General features: G+C 44.5%; 1 protein-coding gene across 2 annotated transcripts in view; it reads left to right on the top strand.

Moving 5' to 3' along the window:
* The window catches only part of LOC126412363 (carbonic anhydrase-related protein 10-like), a 407,758-nt gene that overhangs the window by 227,023 nt on the left and 155,353 nt on the right, over window positions 1–25,382 (top strand). For both annotated transcript variants that reach the window (XM_050081928.1, XM_050081929.1), the window contains exon 5: window positions 13,725–13,820. In XM_050081928.1, coding sequence (XP_049937885.1) covers window positions 13,725–13,820 — 96 coding nt within the window. The remainder of the gene's footprint in view (window positions 1–13,724; window positions 13,821–25,382) is intronic.

Genomic DNA, 25,382 nt, shown 5'->3' on the forward strand with positions numbered 1-25,382 from the left:
GAGCTGTCTTTGAATGACTCTCCGACCGATATCTCTAAATCTGGAGGTCGGTAGAAACAATATAATACTAATCTACATCCACCGATCCCGGTTACTGTTGTCCATATTACTTTTCAATCGTATTAATTTTGGACATCGATATACACTTTTTCTAACAACGCTCCACGCATTGTCGGAAATTTACCTTGTCTCTGATTCGAGCCCGGGTTCCCGGGTTCGATTCCCGGCGGGGTCAGGGATTTTCTGTGCCTCATGTTGACTGGGTGCTGTGTGATGTCCTTAGATTAGTTAGGTTTAAGTAGTTCTAAGTTCTAGTGGACTGATGACCATAGATGTTAAGTCCCATAGTGCTCAGAAGCATTTGAACCATTTTTTTCTGACTCGAATTTCAACCGACTTGTAGTGCCTAGTTCCACGTCGAGGTAACTGATTTCTACGATAGACGCGAGCTCTAGGACCTTACTGCAAAGACTCATGTAATCAACAAGTATTAGTTTTAGATTCTCAGTCTACTGCCTAAAAAAATGGCTCTAAGCACTATGGGACTCAACATCTGAGGTCATCAGTCCCCTACACTTAGAACTACTTAAACCTAACTAACCTAAGGATATCACACACATCCTTGTCCGAGGCAGGATTCGAACCTGCGACCGCAGCAGACGCGTGGTTCCAGACTGAAGCACCTAGAACCGCTCGGCCACCGCGGCCGGCGTTTTTACTACATGTTTCTAGATTTAATTCCCTAGAATCGCCAGTTCTAATTCTATCTCATTCTATTAATTTTGTTGGTATTCATCTTACAAGTGCTATTCACCATAAAGTTCATTCCGTTCCACTGATAACCAAAGTCGTTTCTGGTCTCCATCAGAATTACAGTGTCATCGAAAACCTCAAGGTTTATGTTCCCTCATTCTAACTTTTAAATCCCATTCCGAATTTCTCCTTGCATTCCTTCTGTTGTCGCTCAATACCCAGGTTGAACAAGACTGAGGATAGCCTACAATCCTACGTCAACACAGAAGTTGTAGGGCAACAAGGACGCCAGTGCATTTTGTCAGCGTGGGTTGTCAACATCAGGAGCAGGTATGGTTCAAATGGCTCTGAGCACTATGGGACTCAACTGCTGTGGTCATAAGTCCCCTAGAACTTAGAACTACTTAAACCTAACTAACCTAAGGACAGCACACAACACCCAGCCATCACGAGGCAGAGAAAATCCCTGACCCCGCCGGGAATCGAACCCGGGAACCCGGGCGTGGGAAGCGAGAACGCTACCGCATGACCACGAGATGCGGGCTTAGGAGCAGGTATAAACTCAGTAGCAAATATATTGTTCTCCTTTGATTGAGAAGCACTTAACCTATTGTTATCCTTTGATTGATAGGTACTTAACCATTCTTCTCCTTCGATTGACAGGTCCTTAACCTATCGTTCCCCCATCCCTCCCTCAGCCCCCACCCCATCTCCCACCTCTCAGGAAACATGCCCCCCTCCCGCCCTCACTGCTACAGGTACACTTTCAGGTCTGAGTTATAGGAATAGCCCCCACCACTCTTATCAGTCCGATTGCCTACTTCACTAAATTGATCAATTAATTAACCTCTCCCTCTCTGGGAAACCCCATCCCCTCCCAGCCTCCCTCCAGAAGACTGGCTAATCTGTGGTGGAGAGGAAGGATCTCATGACAAGAAATTCTAGGGCATATTGTTTATTTATAAAAATTCAGTTTGCGGGTGTTGGATTTCTAATGCTCATCATTCTCTGCTGTTTGGAGAGATGTAGGTCTTGTAAGAAGTAATTACATCGATCGTTTTTCTGTTTTTATTCCGACTGTGCAAGGAATACCGTCATGAGGTACCTAACACACGTAATTACACTGGCAAATCTTTCCATCGTGTAGCACGGATCTGTACTTACCAGGTAGTTCCCAGTTCTGCTCTAACGGTGTCTGCCGTTTACCACCACTGGCGCTAGCGACGGTGCTTGATGCTGCTGCTGAACGTTTCATTTTGTATACCTAAACTGGTGACACGAACGCAAGAAAGGAGCAAACTGACGCATACGTCCCTCAGGGAGACAATAGGAACGCAGCCTTCTACACCACCAGCAAGTGAATGCTAGTCTCAGCGCACTGGACAGGGTGGGGTCAGTCTGACCATGCTGGACAAATCTGTGCCGGTCTGCGAGCATTGTCTGTGTCCATCTGGATGTGGGACATTTGCTATTCGACAAAATCGAATATAAGATTAAATGCAGCTAATGCTCGCCATTCGAGCGGAGTTCGTACTTTGGAAATGTGTCAGGAGGCAAATAAAATACATATCACATAGGTAAAAGTTGTGGAGGAAACATGTAATAATCAAAAACTTTCACGTGGCGACGACTCTTTATCAGTTTCATATAAATATCCGGGAACACATTAGATACATTTCTTTGTCTCACCCGCTCAAACACGGTGTAAGCAGTAACATTCTCTTTTCACTTGACTCCTTAGTCCTCAAGGTTAACTGTCGTAACATACTCAGGAAGTAAGAGCTATCGAATATTTTTCTAATGTGTGGCTACAGCTCTGTTGTGGAACAAGAAGAGCCGCGCAGTCACTATTCCCCTTTAATAACGATAACTAAAGCATGACCGTACTTCGCACACTACACTCACTACTACTCCTCATAGACATCCAGCACACACTTGAAGTTGAATAACTGAATGACGATGGATTCATAGTGAATCAAGCAAAAATATTCGAATGGTTCTTCATAAAACGAAGGAGGCGTTACTATGAAGCAGAATGCGGATGGTAGAATAGGAAACATTAAGGATCTTTTAGTGGACGTCAAGCACAATCTGGAAGCACTTAAAGAAATAGACTGTTACTATGTTTAATATTCATTCAAACAGGGGCAATTAGTAGCAGCAGCGAAATTAGCAGTTTTCTGTCATACAGTTAAACATCATCATATCTTTGAAGTCAATGAAGTGTACTTTGACGCTAAGCTACACACTGTTTAATGTTCCCAAAGCCGCAACAAGCGTGACGTTGGGCATGACAAAATCGACAGCAATTGTAAAATAGTTGTTAGCACCTGACACTGCCAAACAAATATGTAGGTACGGCTGTTCGCAACTCTAAGCAGAACTTCCTGCAATCTTTAACTTTTTTAAGGTTAAGAGAACCAGCCCGCTTTGTTCAGATTCCCCCTTCCCGAATTTGCGTCCGTTTTCAGTCAATTCGAGAGAAATGTTCCGTTTTGTGAGACAGAAATTGTGATAAGCCTAATTACATAGAATGCTGAACGTAGAGTTCTCTCGAAATTCGGGTGGGGGGGGGGGGGAGGGGGGGCAGGCGGCGATTTGTTGACAGAACATCTAGAAGAGGGAACAGATTTACTAAAGATACTGCCTACACTACGTTTGTCCGTCTCCTGTTGGAGTCCTGCTGCGCGATGTGGGTTCAAAGAAAAGCAGCACGGTTTGTATTTTCGAGAAATAGAGGAGACAGTGTTACGGACATGATACGGGATTTGGGGTGGACATCATTAAAACGAAGCCGTTTCTCACTGCAGCGGAATCTTCTCACGAACTTCCAATCCCCAAATTTCTTCTCTCAATGCGAAGATATTTTGTTGACGCCGACCTACATAGGGAGAAACGATCGCCACGATAAAATGAGGGAATGAGAGCTCGTAATGAAATATATACGAGTAAGGGTTCGTTCTCAGCGCGCGCTGTTCGAGGGTGGAATAATGGAGAATTATTGTGAAAGTGGTTTCATGAAACCTCTGCCAGGTATTTAGGTGTGAATTGCAGAGTATCCACGTAGATATAGATGTATCTGAATTTCGTCCCATGTAACAGACTAAATTAACAGTCAATTTCAATAGCTGCAATGTAATGTTTATTTCGTTGTATTTTGAGATTTCTGCACAACACGATTGCCTATTTCGGGTTACAATGCCATTTTCAAGCGCAGCTGCGGCTGTTGCGAATAGTGATTCTTATCTTTTATTACTTATAACCAATAATATCATTATAAAATATACATAATTATAAAAATATTATTTCTTAATAGACAGCTCATAGTTACGCCCGGGATACCATACGATCGTCAACTCCGCCTAAACAGGAGTAAAAATTTATTTAATAAAAACGGCGATTTGATCATAAATAAGATTTAGATTAGATTCACTATTCCCAACACCCAGAAGTGTAGTCAAAAATGAGCTTGTAAGCCGAAATAGGCAAGCTTGTTGTGCAGTAAGCTGTAAATACAAGCACGTAACGATTACATTGCATTTTCTGGAAGTGACTTATTGTAAAATGTCATTCGTTGACCCAGTTCATGCTGCAGGCCATACTCAAAAAATACTAAATTTTATTAATCAACATACAAATGTTTACAATCATTTCAAGATATTTTAAAAAATAACAATAGTTTGTGTGCTCACCATCCAAGTAAAAATGAGACCGTAAAATTTTTAAACTCTTCCATAACATCCATTTTAATTTTCGTATAATTTAACAAATACAAACATGACCTAACGTATTATAGAGCTCAAAATAAATTACAGTTTTTTTAATACCGAGAGCACATTTAAGAATACACACATCTACATGACACACTGGCTGGTAATTACGGGTAAGGGGAAATCAGATACCAGAAGCAGATGGTTCAAATGGCTCTGAGCACTATGGGACTCAACTGCTGAGGTCATTAGTCCCCTACAACTTAGAACTAGTTAAACCTAACTAACCTAAGGACATCACAAACATCAATGCCCTTGGCAGGACTCGAACCTGCGACCGTAGCGGTCTTGCGGTTCCAGACTGCAGCGCCTTTAACCCCACGGCCACTTCGGCCGGCGCCAGAAGCAGAGCTCTCAATCTTAGCAGTAGCTAGTGGGGACGAGTAAACAGTCATCACAGTTTAAGCAATAACGGTAACTGCTTTTACCACAGCAGCGTACCAGTCAACGCCTTGAAAGTAACCTAATGAGGACAACAGTATTCATCTTTCCACTGTCCTTTTGTCCACAAGCAGCAAAATCGACCGTGTACTCACTGCAGCAGAGTGAGCGGTCTGGTGCTGCTCACACGCTTAATCTGGAAGAACCCCCCCCCCATGACGTTCCTCAGGCTGGCTGCTCAGGGGAGTCAGGACACTGAACAGTTGCGTGCCGTCCTCTGCCGCCGGTCGCGCACGCACCGTCGTGCGTCTTCCAGGTGGAGCGACTGCTGAAGCCCATGTCACCCGCATGTGCGTATACTTGTGGCGCACACTACCCCCGAAGCGTTACCAGCCGAGACGTTAGCGTAGTAGTGGCTCACTCGTGATTCCTATACATCTGCTTCTCTATACTCCATAGTTTATTTACTTATCCAGTTGATAGCACAATACTTTCCATCGTCACACACGCTTTAATAGCTTTCTATTTCAGAATGAGATTTTCAATCTGCAGTGGAGTGAGCGCTGATATGAAACTTCCTGGCAGATTAAAACTGTGTGCCGGACCGAGACTCGAACTCGGGAACTTTGCCGTTCGCGGGCAAGTGCTCTACCATCTGAGCTACCCAAGCACGACTCACGCTTCGTCCTCACAGCTTTACTTCCACCAGTTCCTCGTCTCCTACCTTCCAAACTTTACAGAAACTCTCCTGCGAACCTTGCAAAACTAGCACTCCCGGAAGAAAGGTTCGCAGAAGAGCAGCTGTGAAGTTTGGAAGGTAGGAGACGAGGTACTGGCGGAAGTAAAGCTGTGAGGACAGGGCGTGAGTCGTGCTTGTGTAGCTCAGATTGTAGAGCACTTGCCCGCGAAAGGCAAAAAAATGGTTCAAATGCCTCTGAGCACTATGGGACTCAACATCTGAGGTCATCAGTCCCCTAGAACTTAGAACTACTTAAACCTAACTAACCTAAGGACATCACACACAGCCGGCCGAAGTGGCCGTGCGGTTAAAGGCGCTGCAGTCTGGAACGCAAGACCGCTACGGTCGCAGGTTCGAATCCTGCCTCGGGCATGGACGTTTGTGATGTCCTTAGGTTAGTTAGGTTTAACTAGTTCTAAGTTCTAGGGGACTGATGACCTCAGCAGTTAAGTCCCATAGTGCTCAGAGCCAGCCATCACACACATCCATGCCCGAGGCAGGATTCGAACCTGCGACCGTAGCAGTCGCGCTGTTCCAGACTGAAGCGCCTAGAACCGCTCAGCCACACCGGTCGGCGAAATGCAAAGGTCCCGATTTCGAGTCTCAGTCCGGCACACAGTTCTAATCTGCCAGGAAGTTTCAGCTTTCTATTTCACCTGCGGAAATTCCTACTTTCTCATTTTGCATTTTCTGTCAGTCCTATTTCAGAGATATCTATATCATCTATTTGCCGCTTCATTTTATGCCATTTAGGCTTCCGTACGTCAATCAGTAAAAACAGAAACCTTATTGAATCACTTTGTTGTCCTTGCCTCCGTCTGCCTGTCAGTCAGCCCGACTGTTAGTACCCATTTTACCCACGAACGGGCAGATTTTTCAAGTTAAAATTTATGTCATACGCTATTGGCGATGTAAAAGATCTAAGTTTCTACGTCCCTCCAATCAAGAGATAGAATCATTCATGTCACATATTTTGATACTGAAAAATTTACTCATCAAATTCTTTAGGGTACCTCCCCTTCAGCTATAGCCATGAAATTTTGCAAGAACCAAGGCTTTAAGCCCAAGCAAAGGAAAAGGTCCTAACATTGTTAATAAGTAATTATACCACACAAAAACTATTTGTATTTCACGTTATCCGACTGCCTTTCTGTCCGTCCGTTAAGAGACCTTTCATTCAGGAAAGAGTAGACGTACCAAGCTGAAACTTATGTCATATTTTACAGTCTATGGTCCCTTAGCGGTGTAAAAAACATTAAGATATGAAATAAATGGTGCCAAAAAATACGGTTATTTATGTCACATATTTTGATTCTCGAAAACTCACTCATGAAAACTTATAGCGTACTTTCCGTTGAGCTAGAGTCATGAAATGAGGCAAGAGGCAAGAAGTTCCAGTACAAGAAAAAAATCCTAAAATTATTAATTTGTAATTATATCACACGAAAAAATTATTCGTCATGTTTTTCGACTGTCTGTCTGTCCGTCTATTAACGCCCCTTTTTTCCGAGGAATGGGTACACGTTTCAAGATGGAACCTACGTCACATACTAAAGGCTAGGTCCTTTTGCAGTTGAAAAAATTTGAGCTTCGACGTCAATGCAGACAAAAGATACAGCAATGTATATCGACCATTTTATGTCTTGTCAGTATTGGTCTTGATAAGAGACAAAAATCGTCTAAATTCTCGTTTCCCGGGATGGATGAGCTGGTGTCCAAAATTAAAGCAACAAACCGCTATTTCCTCTTCCTGTATCTAATTCACGATATGATCATACAAACTGTCAACAGTTGACAGTAGGAGCGTGTACCGTACGGAAGAAGAACATTCCGGTCAACAGACATAAACGCCCGTGATCACGTCAGTTCGCCTGTCAAACGGGGTACTATCTGTCGGTTAGTCCCACATCCACAGTCGCTGTGTACACAGTCACAGACGGTGCAGTGTCGCACCGAGAAGAGAACAAATACAGTAGAAATACTTTCGTATTTGGCTGTTTCAACGTTCAACCCTGTGTTGACAGGTTCAAAAATGGTTCAAATGGCTCTGAGCACTATGGGACTCAACTGCTGAGGTCATTAGTCCCCTAGAACTTACAACTAGTTAAACCTAACTAACCTAAGGACATCACAAACATCCATGCCCGAGGCAGGATTCGAACCTGCGACCGTAGCGGTCTTGCAGTTCCAGACTGCAGCGCCTTTAACCGCACGGCCACTTCGGCCGGCCTGTGTTGACGGGAGCTGTAAGCAGTTATTTTAGGACTATGTAGCTGGTGTTCTGGGTATGTTCATGCGATAAGCAGTTTGCAGGTATTCCAATCACACCAGCTCGCAAATCGTCTGTGACGATTAATGAAGCAGTCTTGCCCTCCCCCTACCTTGTTGAAGACAAATGGAAACTAGATTATATTCTCCAATTTTTAGATGAAACTCGGCGAGATTTGAAAGTTGTAATATTAACAAAAATTTTATTATGTTCTATACAGACCATGGCAGGAAGATAGGAAAAAAATAATCTCAATGCATTAAATGCTTTGAGATCATATTTGCACAGAGATTATATTTTTTCATAGATTGTATATTAACCTGCACATAATAATTATTTATAGCTTGGTACGGGAGTGTCAATTTTGCACTTGGGAAGCGACGTATAAAGTGCCTTTCGATGTAGATTTCCATATTTGACAATCATTGGTCATTATTCATATCAGTCAGAAAACAATGATCACCTTAGGAAGTAGGTTCGAAATGGCTCTGAGCACTGTGGGACTCAACTTCTGAGGTCATTAGTCCCCTAGAACTTAGAACTAGTTAAACCTAACTAACCTAAGGACATCACACACATCCATGCCCGAGGCAAGATTCGAACCTGCGTCCGTAGCGGTCTCGCGGTTCCAGACTGCAGCGCCTACAACCGCACGGCCACTTCGGCCGGCTAAGAAGTAGGTACCGAAAAAAATATCTCCCCCATCAGCCTTATCACACTTGTGCTTTCTCTTAGGAGATGATTAATATTCTGCAAGGCTCTTTCGAAAGAGAAGGTATTTCAGCATCTAGTTGACATGATATGAGGAAAAGGTTATTGTGTAGTGAATGTACAAGCTACTTGAGAGGGCCTCATGTAGAAAACGAGTGACACAAGACAACGAAGTATCGTGGAAACATTTTGAAGTGCATGCAGAAGAGAAATAACGAATAAACCGTAGAAAGAAAAACACTTTAATATCCGCATGAGAGGGTTTGTTATTGTTGTGGCCTTCCGTTCTGAGACTGGTTTGATGCAGCTGTCCATGCTACTCTATCCTGTGCAAGCCTCTTCATTTCCCAGTACCTACTGCAACATACATCCTTCTGAATCTGTTTAGTGTATTCACCTCTTGGTCTCCCTCTACGATTTTTACCCTCCACGCTGCTCTCCAATACTAAATTGATGATCTTTTGATGCCTCAGAACATGTCCTACCAACCGATCCCTTCATCTAGTCAAGTTGTGCCACAAACTTCTCTTCTCCCCAATCCTATTCGATACTGCCTCATTAGATATGTGATCTACCCATCTAATCTTCAGCATTCTTCTGTAGCACCACATTTCGAAAGCTTCTGTTCTCTTCTTGTCCAAACTACTTATCGTCCATGTTTCACTTCCATACATAGCTACACTCCATTCAAATACTTTCAGAAACGACTTCCTGACACTTAAATCTATTCTCCATGTTAAGAAATTTCTCTTCTTCAGAAACGCTTTCCTTGCCATTGCCAGTCTACATTTTATAACCTCTCTACTTCATGAGAGGGTTGTTAATTGCATATCGTATTACGTTGCAGGATAACAACCGTTTCTCAGTGTGACGACAGCCTGCATCAAAGACAGGCTGGAAGTTCGTACGGGTACCGTTCAACAATTGTTCGCAGCACTTTTCGGACGATGGACCGCGATCGCCCATTGTGCCCAACATTCTTACCCACGCCAACAGTAATTTCTTCGATAATTTGTGGCGCAATTGACAATCAGTCTTTCCCAGGAACTGTTCCAAAGCTGTCAGTTAATTCGAACTTCAATCTCAGTGCAGAAAGAGGTCCTCACCGCATTCCTTTAAAGCGCTGGCACTCACGAATAGCAGCAGCACTATTGGGTGAAACAGCCTTACATGTAAATCCCTGCACACATTGTCCAGACCCATGTTGACTGGCAACGAGTGTATTGCACACTGAAGCTTGTGTTTCAACCCTGCGTCGCCGTACCAACACCGACATCTAACGGGAAGTCACGAAACTAACAATACTAACAACGCAAATGCTTCAGCATAATTCCTATAAAATGTCATTATAAGGGCGATTAAGAAGTTTTTCTTAGAAAGTTGTACAGTCCAGAATCGGTGTGCCTATGAGGCAAAATCGCCGTGAGCGTTGAGGCAATAATCCCACCAGCACCGTGTTAAAGAAACCAGTTTGGTGAAACGTCGTGTCCTGTTTCGTGACGTCCGTAACTACCTGTAGCACATGACCATTCTACAGGAATCGTGGACTCTTCAAGGGCTTTCTTAAGTGACCTAAGGCGATCTCATGGGGTGAGATGAGGACTGTGTCTCTCTCAGTCGAAAGCAACTGATTACTCCATATAGTGCGCACACAAAGTCTCGCTGCAGCAGTGAGTTTCCCGCGTGTCGCCTTGGGGGCGCGCGAGATTGTTCCGTGGACCTGCTGTGGTAGGGTGGGGCTAATAGTGTTGTGTGTGCGTTGCAACTGTAAGCTGTTTTATTGTCCAGTTCTTGTGTTAGTGAGAATGCTCCCGCGTGTCGCCTTGGGGGCGCGCGAGATTGTTCCGTGGACCTGCTGTGGTAGGGTGGGGCTAATAGTGTTGCGTGTGCGTTGCAACTGTAAGCTGTTTTATTGTCCAGTTCTTGTGTTAGTGAGAATGCTTACTATTGCACAGAGAGTGCTTTCAGGCGAAGAGGTTTGACGTGCAGGAGGAAACTTTACAGAGCATGTGAGACGCCAATTTAGAATGCGTTTTCCTGCTTCGCGATGTCAACTTAGTGACAGCGTAAGCGATTGAATTCGCAAGAGGCTAAAATCTCTCGTTCGATGGTACATATGGACGTAACCAAAGAAATGAGAATGTATCTATAGAGAATTACCGCTGTACATCAATTATATTGTATGGATCATGCGAAACGAAGACCATATTGTGAATGTTCAAGCGATTTGTTAACCGACATGGTGTTGGTGTTTTGCATCGAGACTTTTTCAGTGATGGATATTGGATTCAGCTATCTGGCTACATTAATTCCCAAAATTTAAGAATTTGGTCATCAAAAAATACACATGCCTTAAAAGAAACCCCATTACACGCACAGAAAATCGGAGTGTGGCTGGCTCAGATTATAGGGCCGACCTTTTTATATACTACCGTCACTTCCGATGTCTGTTCCCTGCCAGATAATTTACCCCTATATTGCCCTGATCAATGAAAATAGGATTAGTCATTGATCTTCCCAACATAAAAAACCTTCTTAGGGTACACCTATCCTTAACACTTTTAGATGAAATCTTTGGATGGTTCAAATGGCTGTAAGCACTATGAGACTTAACATCTGAGGTCTTCAGTCCCCTATATTTACACTACTGGCCATTAAAACCGGCCGAGGTGGCCGAGCGGTTCTAGGCGCTGCAGTCCGGAAGCGTTCGACCGCTACGGTCGCAGGTTCGAATCCTGCCTCGGGCATGGATGTGTGTGAAGTCCTTAGTTTAGTTAGGTTTAAGTAGTTCTAAGTTCTAGGGGACTGATGACCTCAGAAGTTAAGTCCCATAGTGCTCAGAGCCATTTGAACCTTTTTTTTTTTTTTGCCATTAAAATTCGCCACACCACGAAGATGACGTGCTACAGACGCGAAATTTAACCGACAGGAAGAGGATGCTGTGATATGCAAATGATTAGCTTTTCAGAGCATTCACACAAGGCTGGCGCTGGTGGCGACACCTACAACGTGTTGGCATGAGGAAAGTTTTCAACCGATTTCTTATACACAAACGGCAGTTGACCGGCGTTGCCTGGTGAAACGTTGCTTTGATGCCTCGTGTAAGGAGGAGAAATGCGTACCATCACATTTCCGACTTTGATAAAGGTCGGATTGTAGCCTATCGCTATTGCGGTTTATCGTATCGCGACATTGCTGCTCGCGTTGGTCGAGATCCAATGACTGTTAGCAGAATATCGAATCGGTGGGTTCAGGTGGGTAATACGGAACGCCATGCTGGATCCCAACGGCCTCGTATCACTAACAGTCGAGATGAAAGGCATCTTATCCGCATAGCTGTAACGGATCGTGCAGCCACGTCTCGATCCCTGAGTCAACAGATGGGGACGTTTCCAAGACAACAACCATCTGCACGAACAGTTTGACGACGTTTGCAGCAGCATGGACTATCAGCTCGGAGACCACGGCTGCGGTTACCCTTGACGCTGCATCACAGACAGGAGAGCCTGCGATGGTGTACTTAATAACGAACCTGGGTGCGGGAATGGCAAAACGTCGTTTTTTCGGATGAATCCAGATTCTGTTTACGGCATCAAGATGGTGGCATCCGTGTATGGCGACATCGCGGAGAACGCACATTGAAGCGTGTATTCGTAATCGCCATATAGGCGTATCACACAGCGTGGTAGTATGGGATGCTATTGGTTACACTTCTCAGTCACTTTTTGTTCGCATTGACGGCACTTCGAACCGTGGACGCTGCGCGGGATTAGCGGAGCGGTCTTGGGCGCTGCAGTCAAGGACTGTGTGGCTGGGTCCCGGCGGTGGTTCGAGCCCTTCCTCTGGCCTGGGTGTGTGTGTTTGTCCTCAGGATAATTTAGGTTAAGTAGTGTGTAAGCTTAGGGTCTGATGATCTTAGCAGCTAAGTCCCGTAAGATTTCACACAGAACAGTGGAGGCTACATTTCAGATGTGTTACGACCCGTGGCTCTACCCTTCATTCGATCCCTTGGAAACCCAACATTTCTGCAGGATAATGGACGACCGCATGTTGCAGGTCCTGTACGGGCCTTTTTGGAAACAGAAAGTGTTCGACTGCTGACCTGGCCAGCACAATCTCCAGATCTCTCACCAATTGAAATCGTCTGGTCAATGGTGACCGAGCAACTGGCTCGTCACAATACGCCAATCACTATTCTTGATGGACTGTGGTATCGTGTTGAAGCTGCATGGGCAGCTGTACCTGTACACGCAATTCAAGCTCTGACTCAATGCCCAGGCGTATCAAGTCCGTTGTTACTGCCAGAGGTGGTTGTTCTTGGTACTAATTTCTGAGGTTCTGTGCACTCAAATTGCGGTAAAACGTTGTTACTGCCAGGGGTGGTTGTTCTTGGTACTAATTTCTCAGGTTCTGTGCACCCAAATTGCGGTAAAACGTAATCACATGTCAGTTCTAGTATAATGTATTCGTCCAATGAATACCCGTTTATCATCTGCATTTCTTCTTGTTGTAACAATTTTAATGGCCAATAGTGTAGAACTACTCAAACCTAACAGACCAAAGACATCACACACTTCCATGCCCGAGGCGGGATTTGAACCTGCGGCCGCAGCAGCAGTGCGGTTCCAGATTGAAGTGCCTAGAACCGCTCGGACACAGCGGCCGACAAATCTTTGGAGACAGACGAATCTAAAACATTTGTGTGTAAAAATAATCCAGAAGCTAATGATGAACTGAAGGCAGCTATAATTGATTATGTGCATTCCATTACATGTCAAACATTGGTAAAGGTGTACAGCGATATGAGTGTGCTGCTACCCTTAGCTGTCCTGCAAGGTGAGACACGTACAAACTTTGTGGACGCACTGTGTAAGCACACTGTAAATTTCGTCGTAGAGAGTATGAAGTATAATAGATACACAAATGATAATATGCTGTCACAGATAATAATGTATTTCGCTTAATGTCATGAACATACCTATCAGGCAGCCCACTTACTTTTTGTTGCGCAACTATTGCTTTTAGTACTTTTTTATGGCACCTGTATCTGACAGCATTTCATTCTACATAGACGATTACTAACTGAAGCTCTGTTCCACAGATGCAGATGTACGCCTTCAACGCGGAGCTGTACAAGAACATGTCGGAGGCACAGCACAAGTCCCAAGGGATCGTCGGGGTCGCCATTATGATGCAGGTTTGTCTGGCGTTTCTGGGCCTTGTTGCAGTATTAAGGATGACTAAGACCCATTCTCTGACTTGAAGACTTCCTTTGCATATCAATCTTTTATCTGTCTTGATTGTTCAAGAGCATAAATCACACATCTCTGTCTCTGCTCTTACCTTCTGGTTAAGTACTGTGTCTATCGAAATAATCAGTAATCAGTTACATAAAAGAAATTTAATTTCTTAATTTCTTTACCGGTTTCCAGCATTTAGTGGTCTTCTTCAGAGGATTATAACTAACAAATTATTTGCGAGTGTCAGTAATGAGATGCCCGCAGCATATTGCTGTTGGCATGTAGTTCACAGTACCTGCATAAAAAAATGAGATGAAGGGGCCAAACAACGTGTGCAGACAACATGCCATTTCTGGCTTTGTCCTAACTGTCCTGGTGAAGTGTAATATTTCGAGTTGCCTGAATAGTTGTAATCTGAAAAAGTAGTAATGTAGACTGCATGTTGCCTTCAAAGACCCTGCAGGCGGATAAGTCAGACATTAGTCAGCTAAGGAGCTCGGTAACGTAGGCTGACTGAGTCTCACAAGTATGTGGCTGTCGCTGTAGAGTAAGAACAAGTTGGCCTCTGTCAGCACTCGAAACGCCAGCGACGGCAGTCGGGTGTATGTGTTCAGTGTCAGGGTTCGCGATTGTTGGATAAAGGAAGATCCCGGAACGGCACGCACGCTACCAGTCTAGCTCTCAGCAGACGGCACTGGCCGGTGCACACTTATCTCAGTTCTCCAGTGTTACAATCTTGTATCCCCAGAAAGCATCGATTCAGAAATTAAATCATTCAGACACTTGTCACCCAATGGTATGGAAGTGGATGCGCCAGCTCGTAAACACATCATCAACAGATATCAAAATGGTTCAAACGGTGCTGAGCACTATGGGACATAACATCTGAGGCCATCAGTCCCCTAGAACTTAGAACTACTTAAACCTAACTAACCTAAGGACATCACACACATCCATGCCCGTGGCCTGATTAGAAACTGCGACCGTAGCGATCGCGCGGTTCTAGACTGAAGCGCCTAGAACCGCTCGGACACACCAGCCGGCTCAACAGATATCGTAGCAGTAAACCCCTTATTAAGTGTTTGTTCTGTGATGTGAAATATTCTATTATCATGAGTACTAAGAAAAGGCCTGATCTCTTAATCACGATCCCTGTGTCATTTGGATATTTACGAAAAAGTAACCAAACTGAAAACACAACACTACTTAAAGATGCGCACTGGCAGATAAATAAGCATAGCTCTGTATTTCAGCATCAAATATTGGGTAAGAACTCATCAACTCATCCGAAAATTGATCCAGTCTGTATACGTTTGGCGCACAGCCAGAAACAGTGCCATAAGGATGATACGTCGTATAGGTAATTATTCAATCTATATCCGTAAATAATTATTCAAATATTTCATAAAACTAATAAAATGACCGCCTATTTCATAAGCACAGTCTGCCTAAACTATTGGAAATGGGGAAGTCTCGCGATCGTACACTGGTGTCCAAAATTAAAGCAACAATCGAAAATTTTGCAAGGGTGCGTTTATTGCGCCACAAACAGGTGAGAGTGAAATAGAAAAAATTCAAAAGAATACACAACGTAAACAACTGTAGCTTAACCGATTTACACATACATTGCGACGACTGATTAATGTGCTCAGTACGTAGTGTGGCCACCTCTGACAGCAATACAGGCCTGACGACGTCGGAGTCTGCTGTGAATGACGTCATCAGTCTCATGTTGAGGCTATAGCGCCCATGCTTCCTGGAGAGCTGCTCGCAAGTCTTGAAGAGTGGTTGGTGGGTGCTGACGTGATGAAACTCGTGTCCCGAGGACATGCCAGACATGCTCTATGGGATTCAAATCGGGAGAGCGAATAGGCTACACCATGCGTGCAAATTCTTCTGCTTCCAAGAAAACATCAATTACCCGTGCTCTATGAGGTCTAGCATTAGCGTCGTTTAATACGAAGTCTGGGTCCACAGCACATCGGAACAACTCCATATGAGGTCCCAAAATCTCGTCACGATACCTGACAGCAGTTAAACCTTGCCGACTCTGTAACCTCCCCCTCACTTATCGACCTTAATGACAGTGAAAAATTAAACCGCGTGTACCTAATGGAAATTTGGGAAAAAGCAATCGTCACCGAAGTTAATCTGTCGGTAAAGAGGGAGGAAAGGGTTACATCTAAATGAATGGAAAAATTCAAATGAACTGGTAGAAATTAATTTTGAAAAGGGGTAAAGTTAATGAAGAAAGTAAATGTGCGGCCGTTACGTTAACAATTAACTAGCGGTAATTAGATATTTGAGATTTGGGGGAAATTACGGTCGCCAGTCCTAAGGACAATTATTATAGTAACTGAAAAAGAAAGGTATTTACACATATAATTAGCACTAGAAGCGTGGCAACTGAAGGTTGACACGTGTAATGTGAAAACTGAAAGATTGTCTGAAGTAATAACTTTCTCTGCACTCTGACTTAATTTAGCAAAAGAATTAATAAAACCGGAAAACTGAAAGTTAATTTAGTGACTGAAATTAATAAGAAGCTTTCTTTCTTAAGCACATCGAAATTCAGTAAAATACGGTTAGTCTTGGACTACCTCAACAATCATTTCAAAAGCTACTTGAATCTACGCAATTTAGAAATAAGAGATTTAGCTTTGAACTTGAATTAAATGATTCTGAACAATTAACAATAGTAACATTTAGTACGTACCAAGCTGAGCTGCAGTCACAGGTAAGCTAAAATATGGTAACAAAACTCGCACTCTTAATTTGTGCTTCCGTAATCTAAATATTGTAGCCAGCTATGAATACTTAAACTGAACTTTGAAATTAAAGCAGTGAAATGGAACGATTGTACTTTAATGCTGGCATCTGAATTTCAACGACACTCGGGTTGATTTCGGAAAAGGAAGGGACCCTGCTTGGTAATGCAATTGGGACAATGAGCAACAAAGGTTCATGCTAAGTTGCTGTAATTTTACGAGGCAAATGGAACAATTTGAAAAGCTGAGGTCTGCCATACAGTTCTAAAACTTTACGTGCTTCCAGTCTTCCTTGTTGGTTGATTGAAGGTTTGAAGCCGTCGATCGAGGAGGTGGCGACAGTCACTCATTGTCGGCCGTCGCTGTTGCAGAAGCTGGATGTTGGCGCGCCTTCTTCTCAACACGGTCACCAGACGTAACGGGCTCTTGATGCGCGCCAGCTAATGCTTCCCGTCCGTGACACCATGTCAGAAACTATTATCGCAAGTCGAGCGCAATTACATGCTGCCAAACCCCGAAAGCGCGGCAACTCGCGGGAGCTACACACAACACACTTGCTCCACTCGCTACTCCAGCCAGACCCCCTCTCTGCCCGCGCTCCACGCGGCAGAGTTAACACTACCAAAGATCCTACACACTTTGATTCTTCACACGACCCATCGATGTAATCGTTCGATAGCAGTTTTCCCTAGGCAAGACCCAGCGTAAAATACAAATAATCTTTACACAACAAACCAATTATACATCGACATAAATGCATAAATATATATATACAAATAGTAAAACAATTACAATATGTAAAGACACAGAAATATCATATATTCAGGTAGCAAAAATAAGGAAAACAAATAATAGTACAATAGATGGAAATAGGAGGATATGCATTTCCGGCGTTACAACGCCATCGTACTATTTCATGAAATGGTTTTGGAGTGGTCAACATAACCACTGCTCACACCATTAGGGACCCCCCTCGATATCGGCTTCCTTCCGAGATCGTGTCCATGTCCCCTTCAGATACGGATAGGTAGTGAATAATTCTCCAGATTAAAACGGTACTCATCTGTGAAAAGAACATTGGCCCACCGTTCGACTGCCCAGGTCACATGTGGACGGCTCCACTCTGGACGTTCCCTTCTTTGAAGCGTCAGAGGTACACATACAGCAGGTCTCCGACAATAAAGGCATCTCTGCCGAAGCCTTCTGTACGCCGTCTGCCTTCATACAACACGTTCAATGGATGCTGCCAGGTCAGATGCCACTCAGCGTACAGTACTAGGGCGGTGGTGTCGTGACCTTACTGTCCAATACCGGTCCTCTCTTTCTGATGACACACGTGGTCTCAATAAACTGTCACACATGGTTTCCAGAATGAGATTTTCACTCTGCAGCGGAGTGTGCGCTGATATGAAACTTCCTGGCAGATTAAAACTGTGTGCCCGACCGAGACTCGAACTCGGGACCTTTGCCTTTCGCGGGCAAGTGCTCTCAGTTTTAATCCGCCAGGAAGTTTCATATCAGCGCACACTCCGCTGCAGAGTGAAAATCTCATTCTGGAAACCTCCCCCAGGCTGTGGCTAAGCCATGTCTCCGCAATATCCTTTCTTTCAGGAGTGCTAGTTCTGCAGGTTCGCAGGAGAGCTTCTGTAAAGTTTATAAGGTAGGAGACGAGGTACTGGCAGAAGTAAAGCTGTGAGTACCGGGCGTGAGTCGTGCTTCGGTAGCTCAGGTGGTAGATCACTTGCCCGCGAAAGGCAAAGGTCCCGAGTTCGAGTCTCGGTCGGGCACACAGTTTTAATCTGCCAGGAAGTTTCATATCAGCGCACACTCCGCTGCAGAGTGAAAATCTCATTCTGGAAACCTCCCCCAGGCTGTGGCTAAGCCATGTCTCCGCAATATCCTTTCTTTCAGGAGTGCTAGTTCTGCAGATTCGCAGGAGAGCTTCTGTAAAGTTTGGAAGGTAGGAGACGAGGTACTGGCAGAAGTAAAGCTGTGAGTACCGGGGGTGAGTCGTGCTTCGGTAGCTCAGTTGGTAGAGCACTTGCCCGCGAAAGGCAAAGGTCTCGAGTTCGAGTCTCGGCCGGGCACACAGTTTTAATCTGCCAGGAAGTTTCTGTCACACATGGTCTTTGTAAAATGTCACACGTCGTCTCTATAAACTGTCTGCACATCCGAGAAAACAACAGAACGATTCACGTTAAGCCATCGGGGAACATCTGTTTGTGACTGTCATGTTTCCATTCTTGCTATGGCCCTCCACTACAGAGAGTCCTGTAGCCGTCTTCTATGAGTCATGCTGCACCGTCTATGGCTGTGCACACAGTGATTGCGAAATGTTTGACTACCCGGCAAACTCTACACTTTTGTTAGGTGCTCTGACGTCATCAATGGTGTTGTTGTCCGTTGACCGGAACGCCATCTTCCGTGCAGAACACGATCGTACAGAAATCTGTTGATAGTTTGTGTGATTATATCGTAAATTAGACACAGGACGGAGAAATAACGGTTTGTTGCTTTAATTTTGAACACCAGTGTATATTCCTAGAGACAAATGACAATTATAGAAAGAAACGCAGTTCATAGTGTTTTACAGTCATCTGTATTCCATAACGTCGTCCAACAATTTACCTTTCTGCCTCTGTAAATCACACATATACATTGTAGGATATTTACAATTAATGTCCTGAAATAGACACGTGCGACTGAATGATTTGACTATTCGCACACTGACATATCTTGATTAACACTGTAGCAAGAAGATTACACAAGAGAGCGGCATTCCACGATTTAGTTATTTTATGGTCAGTAACAAATGAATAACGCAGGCTGAGCAAAAGAACAGGAGTGTTGAATATAGCTGATATATTTTTCCCAGAACTGCGAAGACTGATCACGAAAACTACATTGCTTCTCAATACACGTAGCATGAATCGAAGTTCAAGTAATGCCACGAAATAACATGATCATCATCTACTGCTTCTAGAAAGACGATAAACCGTTCATTATCTCTGAGAGGTTGAATAACATTGAATACGTAATGCAGTGAACTGAACAGGCAGTAGTCGAGCTCTTAAATCAGTTTCCAGTTAACGAAAGACGAGAGGCATGCGACGAGCTTTTGTGAACCAACGCTCATGGATACTACTTTACGCTACAGTTCACGACAAGTTCTGTACGAGGAATGATTGTAAAATAAATATAAGAATATTTCTATGCCACGACTGAAATGACGTGCATGTCGTCTGTTAACCACTATGTCAATGTAACTGAAAAAATATCGTCCAAAACCTCCAACATTAAAGATTTCCAAAACGCCTAGCGCCGACTCCAGAACAGAAACAGGAATGTGGGGAATGCGTGCATATTCGAATCTCTACAACTGCGTCTTCTGTTCGACTCTTGCGCGCCCCTCTTTGGTTAACGTGAGTGGAAGTGTGCTCAAGATGCACAAACGCTTGTGTCGTCACCGAGAGGTAACTCAAAGACTTTGGCTTGTCTAATCAAAACTGACCATGAGTCTCGTTGCTGAATATTTCTAAAATCAATTCGCAATGGAAAAATTGTGAGCAAAATGAAAGCGCTGTTAACAAGCAACATAGAAACTATGGGGCAGTTTTGCCGATTACTAGATGGACCACGCCTTATAAAGCAGCATGTGAATGGTACCAACGCCATACGAGACTTGTTACACTGCACACGTCGAGAAAGTCGTAAACTATACTGACTTACATACTTCAATGGATACTCAGGAATGCTTTGGTCTTCCAACGGTTTTTTTTTTCCAGGGGCATATAGTACCAGAAATAAATTAACTTAAGCTCAAATGTTTCAGTTTGGATCAAGATTTTTGGGAGGTTTCGCTCGGTTATAAGCAAATACCGAATTCAGAAATTCTCTCCGAAATATCATCAAGACGGGTTCCGTCTGTTCCACCACTAGCTCCATGTATTTGTCTCAGAAGAGTGCCGCTCTGCAATGGCTACAGAACACCATGTCGCATATGCCTGTGAAGCATACGGTTACACGCCATAATAACAACAATATGGTGCCGATAGCATTGTCGTGATTACGGACGATATGAGCTCTTCTTCGCCCACAGTGACCTCAGACTTCGACTACGAATAATTTGACTCGCAACTTCCCTGTTAAAGCAGCTCACTTCATATCCGGGTTTGAACCACATTTGAAAGAGATCAACACTTCGCAGTACTCGCTATTCGTTCTCATATCAGTCACTGACAGTGGATTCCTTGACTTGCGCTCGAGAAATTTTATTTATTTTGTTTGTTTGCTATTTTCTTCTAGCCTATTATCTATATAAAAGAAAAGACCGAATTTTTCACTTCACTCGGCATGAATGAAGAACTTAATACCTTAACATGATTTGAAATGGGTTACTAATGTACAAAAACCAGACGGCAGTTATAAAAGTGAAGGGGTGTGACAGGAAGGCAGTCGTTGAAAAGGGAGTGAGGTAGGGTTGTAGCCCAACCCAAACGTTATTAAATACCTACAACGAACGAACAGTAAAGAAAACAAATGAAATATTTGGATTTGGAATTAATATTCAGGCAGAATAAATAAAATCGTTGAGGTTTTCCGATAACATTGCAATTCTGCTGACTTTGAAAAGCAGTTGACCGGAACGGACATTGTCTTGAAAGGAGGATATAACATTAACATCAGCAAAAGCATAACAAGGATAATGGAATGTGTCGAATTAAATCAGGCGAGGCTCAGGGAAAGGGATTAGGAAACGAGACTCTTAAAGTAGCAGATAAGTTTTGTTATTTCGACAACAAAATAACTGATGCCAGCCGAAGTAGACACGATACAATACAAAACGTAGATTGGCAATGCAAGAAAAGCATTTCTGAAAAAGAGACATTTGTTAACATCAAATATAGGTTTAAGTGTTAGGAAGCCTTTTCGGAAGTCATTTTTCTGTAGTGTAGCCACGCATTGAATTGAAACATGGACGATAAACAGTTTAGGTGAAAAGAGAATAGAAGCTTTCAAAATGATGTGCGACAGAATGATGCTGGAAATTAGATCATGTAACTCATTGGCAAGTACTGAATGGAATTGGGGAGAGTAGAAATTTGTGGCACACATTCACTAAAAGGAGGGATCAGTTGATAGGACACATCCAGAGATACCAAGGGATCACCAATTTAATATTGGAGAGAAGTGTGGCGGGCGGGGGTGAGGGGTGGGGATTGTAGAGAGAGACCAGAAGATGCGAAAGTCTTCATAGAATATCTACATAAAAAGGAAAAAAAATACTAATAACTAAAAATATCCACATACTACCATTTAGACACTTGGAACACAGATATCTGTTCATCCAGAACCCAGGAGGCACACTCTTCTGGTCTATTTCACTGTTGAGCGTTGGTGATCAGATATTTTGTAATTTATAATACTGGAATACACTGCTATAGCCGGCCGGAGTGGCCGAGCGGTGCTAGGCGCTACAGTCTGGAACCGCGCGGCCGCTACGGTCGCAGGTTCGAATCCTGCCTCGGGCATGAATGTGTTTGATGTCCTCAGGTTAGTTAGGTTTAAGTAGTTCTAAGTTCTAGGGGACTGATGACGTCAGAAGTTAAGTCCCATAGTGCTCAGAGCCATTTGAACCATACACTGTTATACACTCCTGGAAATTGAAATGAGAACACCGTGAATTCATTGTCCCAGGAAGGGGAAACTTTATTGACACATTCCTGGGGTCAGATACATCACATGATCACACTGACAGAACCACAGGCACATAGACACAGGCAACAGAGCATGCACAATGTCGGCACTAGTATAGTGTATATCCACCTTTCGCAGCAATGCAGGCTGCTATTCTCCCATGGAGACGATCGTAGAGATGCTGGATGTAGTCCTGTGGAACGGCTTGCCATGCCATTTCCACCTGGCGCCTCAGTTGGACGAGCGTTCGTGCTGGACGTGCAGACCGCGTGAGACGACGCTTCATCCAGTCCCAAACATGCTCAATGGGGGACAGATCCGGAGATCTTGCTGGCCAGGGTAGTTGACTTACACCTTCTAGAGCACGTTGGGTGGCACGGGATACATGCGGACGTGCATTGTCCTGTTGGAACAGCAAGTTCCCTTGCCGGTCTAGGAATGGTAGAACGATGGGTTCGATGACGGTGTGGATGTACCGTGCACTATTCAGTGTCCCCTCGACGATCACCAGTGGTGTACGGCCAGTGTAGGAGATCGCTCCCCACACCATGATGCCGGGTGTTGGCCCTGTGTGCATCGGTCGTATGCAGTCCTGATTGTGGCGCTCACCTGCACGGCGCCAAACACACATACGACCATCATTGGCACCAAGGCAGAAGCGACTCTCATCCCTGAAGACGACACGTCTCCATTTGTCCCTCCATTCACGCCTGTCGCGACACCACTGGAGGCGGGCTGCACGATGTTGGGGCGTGAGCGGAAGACGGCCTAACGGTGTGCGGGACCGTAGCCCAGCTTCATGGAGACGGTTGCGAATGGTCCTCGCCGATACCCCAGGAGCAACAGTGTCCCTAATTTGCTGGGAAGTGGCGGTGCGGTCCCCTACGGCACTGCGTAGGATCCTACGGTCTTGGCGTGCATCCGTGCGTCGCTGCGGTCCGGTCCCAGGTCGACGGGCACGTGCACCTTCCGCCGACCACTGGCGACAACATCGATGTACTGTGGAGACCTCACGCCCCACGTATTGAGCAATTCGGCGGTACGTCCACCCGGCCTCCCGCATGCCCACTATACGCCCTCGCTCAAAGTCCGTCAACTGCACATACGGTTCACGTCCACGCTGTCGCGGCATGCTACCAGTGTTAAAGACTGCGATGGAGCTCCGTATGCCACGGCAAACTGGCTGACACTGACGGCGGCGGTGCACAAATGCTGCATAGCTAGCGCCATTCGACGGCCAACACCGCGGTTCCTGGTGTGTCCGCTGTGCCGTGCGTGTGATCATTGCTTGTACAGCCCTCTCGCAGTGTCCGGAGCAAGTATGGTGGGTCTGACACACCGGTGTCAATGCGTTCTTTTTTCCATTTCCAGGAGTATGTAACATTACATTACACAGCGCTTCATTACACTACACTACTGTACTTAGTATCAGAACCGTGCTGTATTTCTCATTTATCTGGACTGTTAACCCCCAAGGCGCTGATGTGCAACTCAGGATTCACAGGCGCAACTCTGCTGAGCCACCGAAGGTGTCAAGATGGGGAGATGGCTGTGAGGGTCTCAGGAAATTTTTCCTGGTCCTCCCTGAAGCTAATGTCCTGACTGATTCCAGAACATTGTTGCAGGTGGATGTTCTGCCATGGCGTGTCTTGTAATCATGATGTATGTGCTTTTCTCGGCTCTCTCTCAGCCATTTAGTCATTCAGTTCATAAGATGATATTTTCGCTGTCAGCGAATTCAGCTTATGCCACAGTTCCTCATTCCTAATAATATTATAGACAGTTGCATTCTTCAGTCCCGAATTTAAAAGTTCCTTATTCGTAGATTGTAAGAGTATAAGCGCTATGGTTGGATGACAGCGTCTAAGCCACTATCTGCGTTTGTAATTGTGAAGCAAATGATGTTATGATCACTTTTTATAAATCCGTCACAAACCTTCCAGTTATTTCTGTCACCGCGAGTTTGTCACGAGTTGATGTACCTTTTGTCACTTTGCCGGCCGCGGTGGTCTAGCGGTTCTAGGCGCTCAGTCGGGAACCGCACGACTGCTACGGTCGCAGGTTCGAATCCTGCCTCGGACATGGATGTGTCTGATGTCCTTAGGTTAGGTTTAAGTAGTTCTAAGTTCTAGGGGACTGATGACCACAGATGTTAAGTCCCATAGTGCTCAGAGCCATTTTTTTTCACTGTTATGTCTTTATTTGGAAACCGCAATCGCGCCCACTGGATGACTGCCTACCTCACGTTGAACTCGCTTTTGACAAATGCAATGATTTTTGTTAGTTTTCTGAGTGATGATAAATAACCCACTTTGTCGACTGAGGTATGTGGACCGGCAATCTGGAGGGGGAAGGCTCAAAGCCTTGCACACGTTTCCATTTAGGTATATCCTGGTGCACCTAAATAGATTTCTCTTCGTTGGTTGACGGCTCGTTTGAAACTTCCTGGCACGTTTTAGCTATATGCCAGGCCAGGCTTACAACCCAGAACATTGACTTTTGCAGGAAATTAAGTGGCTCAGGCACGACACAGTTTGTGTCCTCACAGTTTATTTTATTAGTCTTCTGATTGTTTTAATGCGCGCTGCTACGATTTCGGAGTGTCACTTACATCCAACGTTCTTGACCATTTCCTCGATATATTCCACAACATTTTGTTTCCTGTATGGCTACAACTTGTACTGTGGCAGCCATTCTCTGGTGTCTTAATGCATCGCCTACTGCCCTGTACCAGTCAGTGTTCTCATATTTCTCTCCTCGGCGATTATGCGGAGCACTTGTTCTTTTTTTATGTTGTCAGTCCAATTAGCGGTATACAGGGGCAGCGTGAATGAAGCCAAGACTATGACGTTGCCGAGTCGACTCGGATCACAACGTCTTGGTTGCAGACATCAGTGCACGGCTGAAGAAGATCCGGTGGCGTGGGAGCAGAAAGTATAGGTGGGACATGGAAAAACTAAGACAGCAATGAGGCAGTAGGAGAATGCTCCAAGGTAAAATTTTGCCAAGTGAGAGGTGAAAATGTAATCCCGAAGTACAGTGGCGAAATGTTAA

Source organism: Schistocerca serialis, chromosome 7 (genome assembly GCF_023864345.2).
Source record: "Schistocerca serialis cubense isolate TAMUIC-IGC-003099 chromosome 7, iqSchSeri2.2, whole genome shotgun sequence".
NCBI classification, from domain to species: domain Eukaryota; kingdom Metazoa; phylum Arthropoda; class Insecta; order Orthoptera; family Acrididae; genus Schistocerca; species Schistocerca serialis.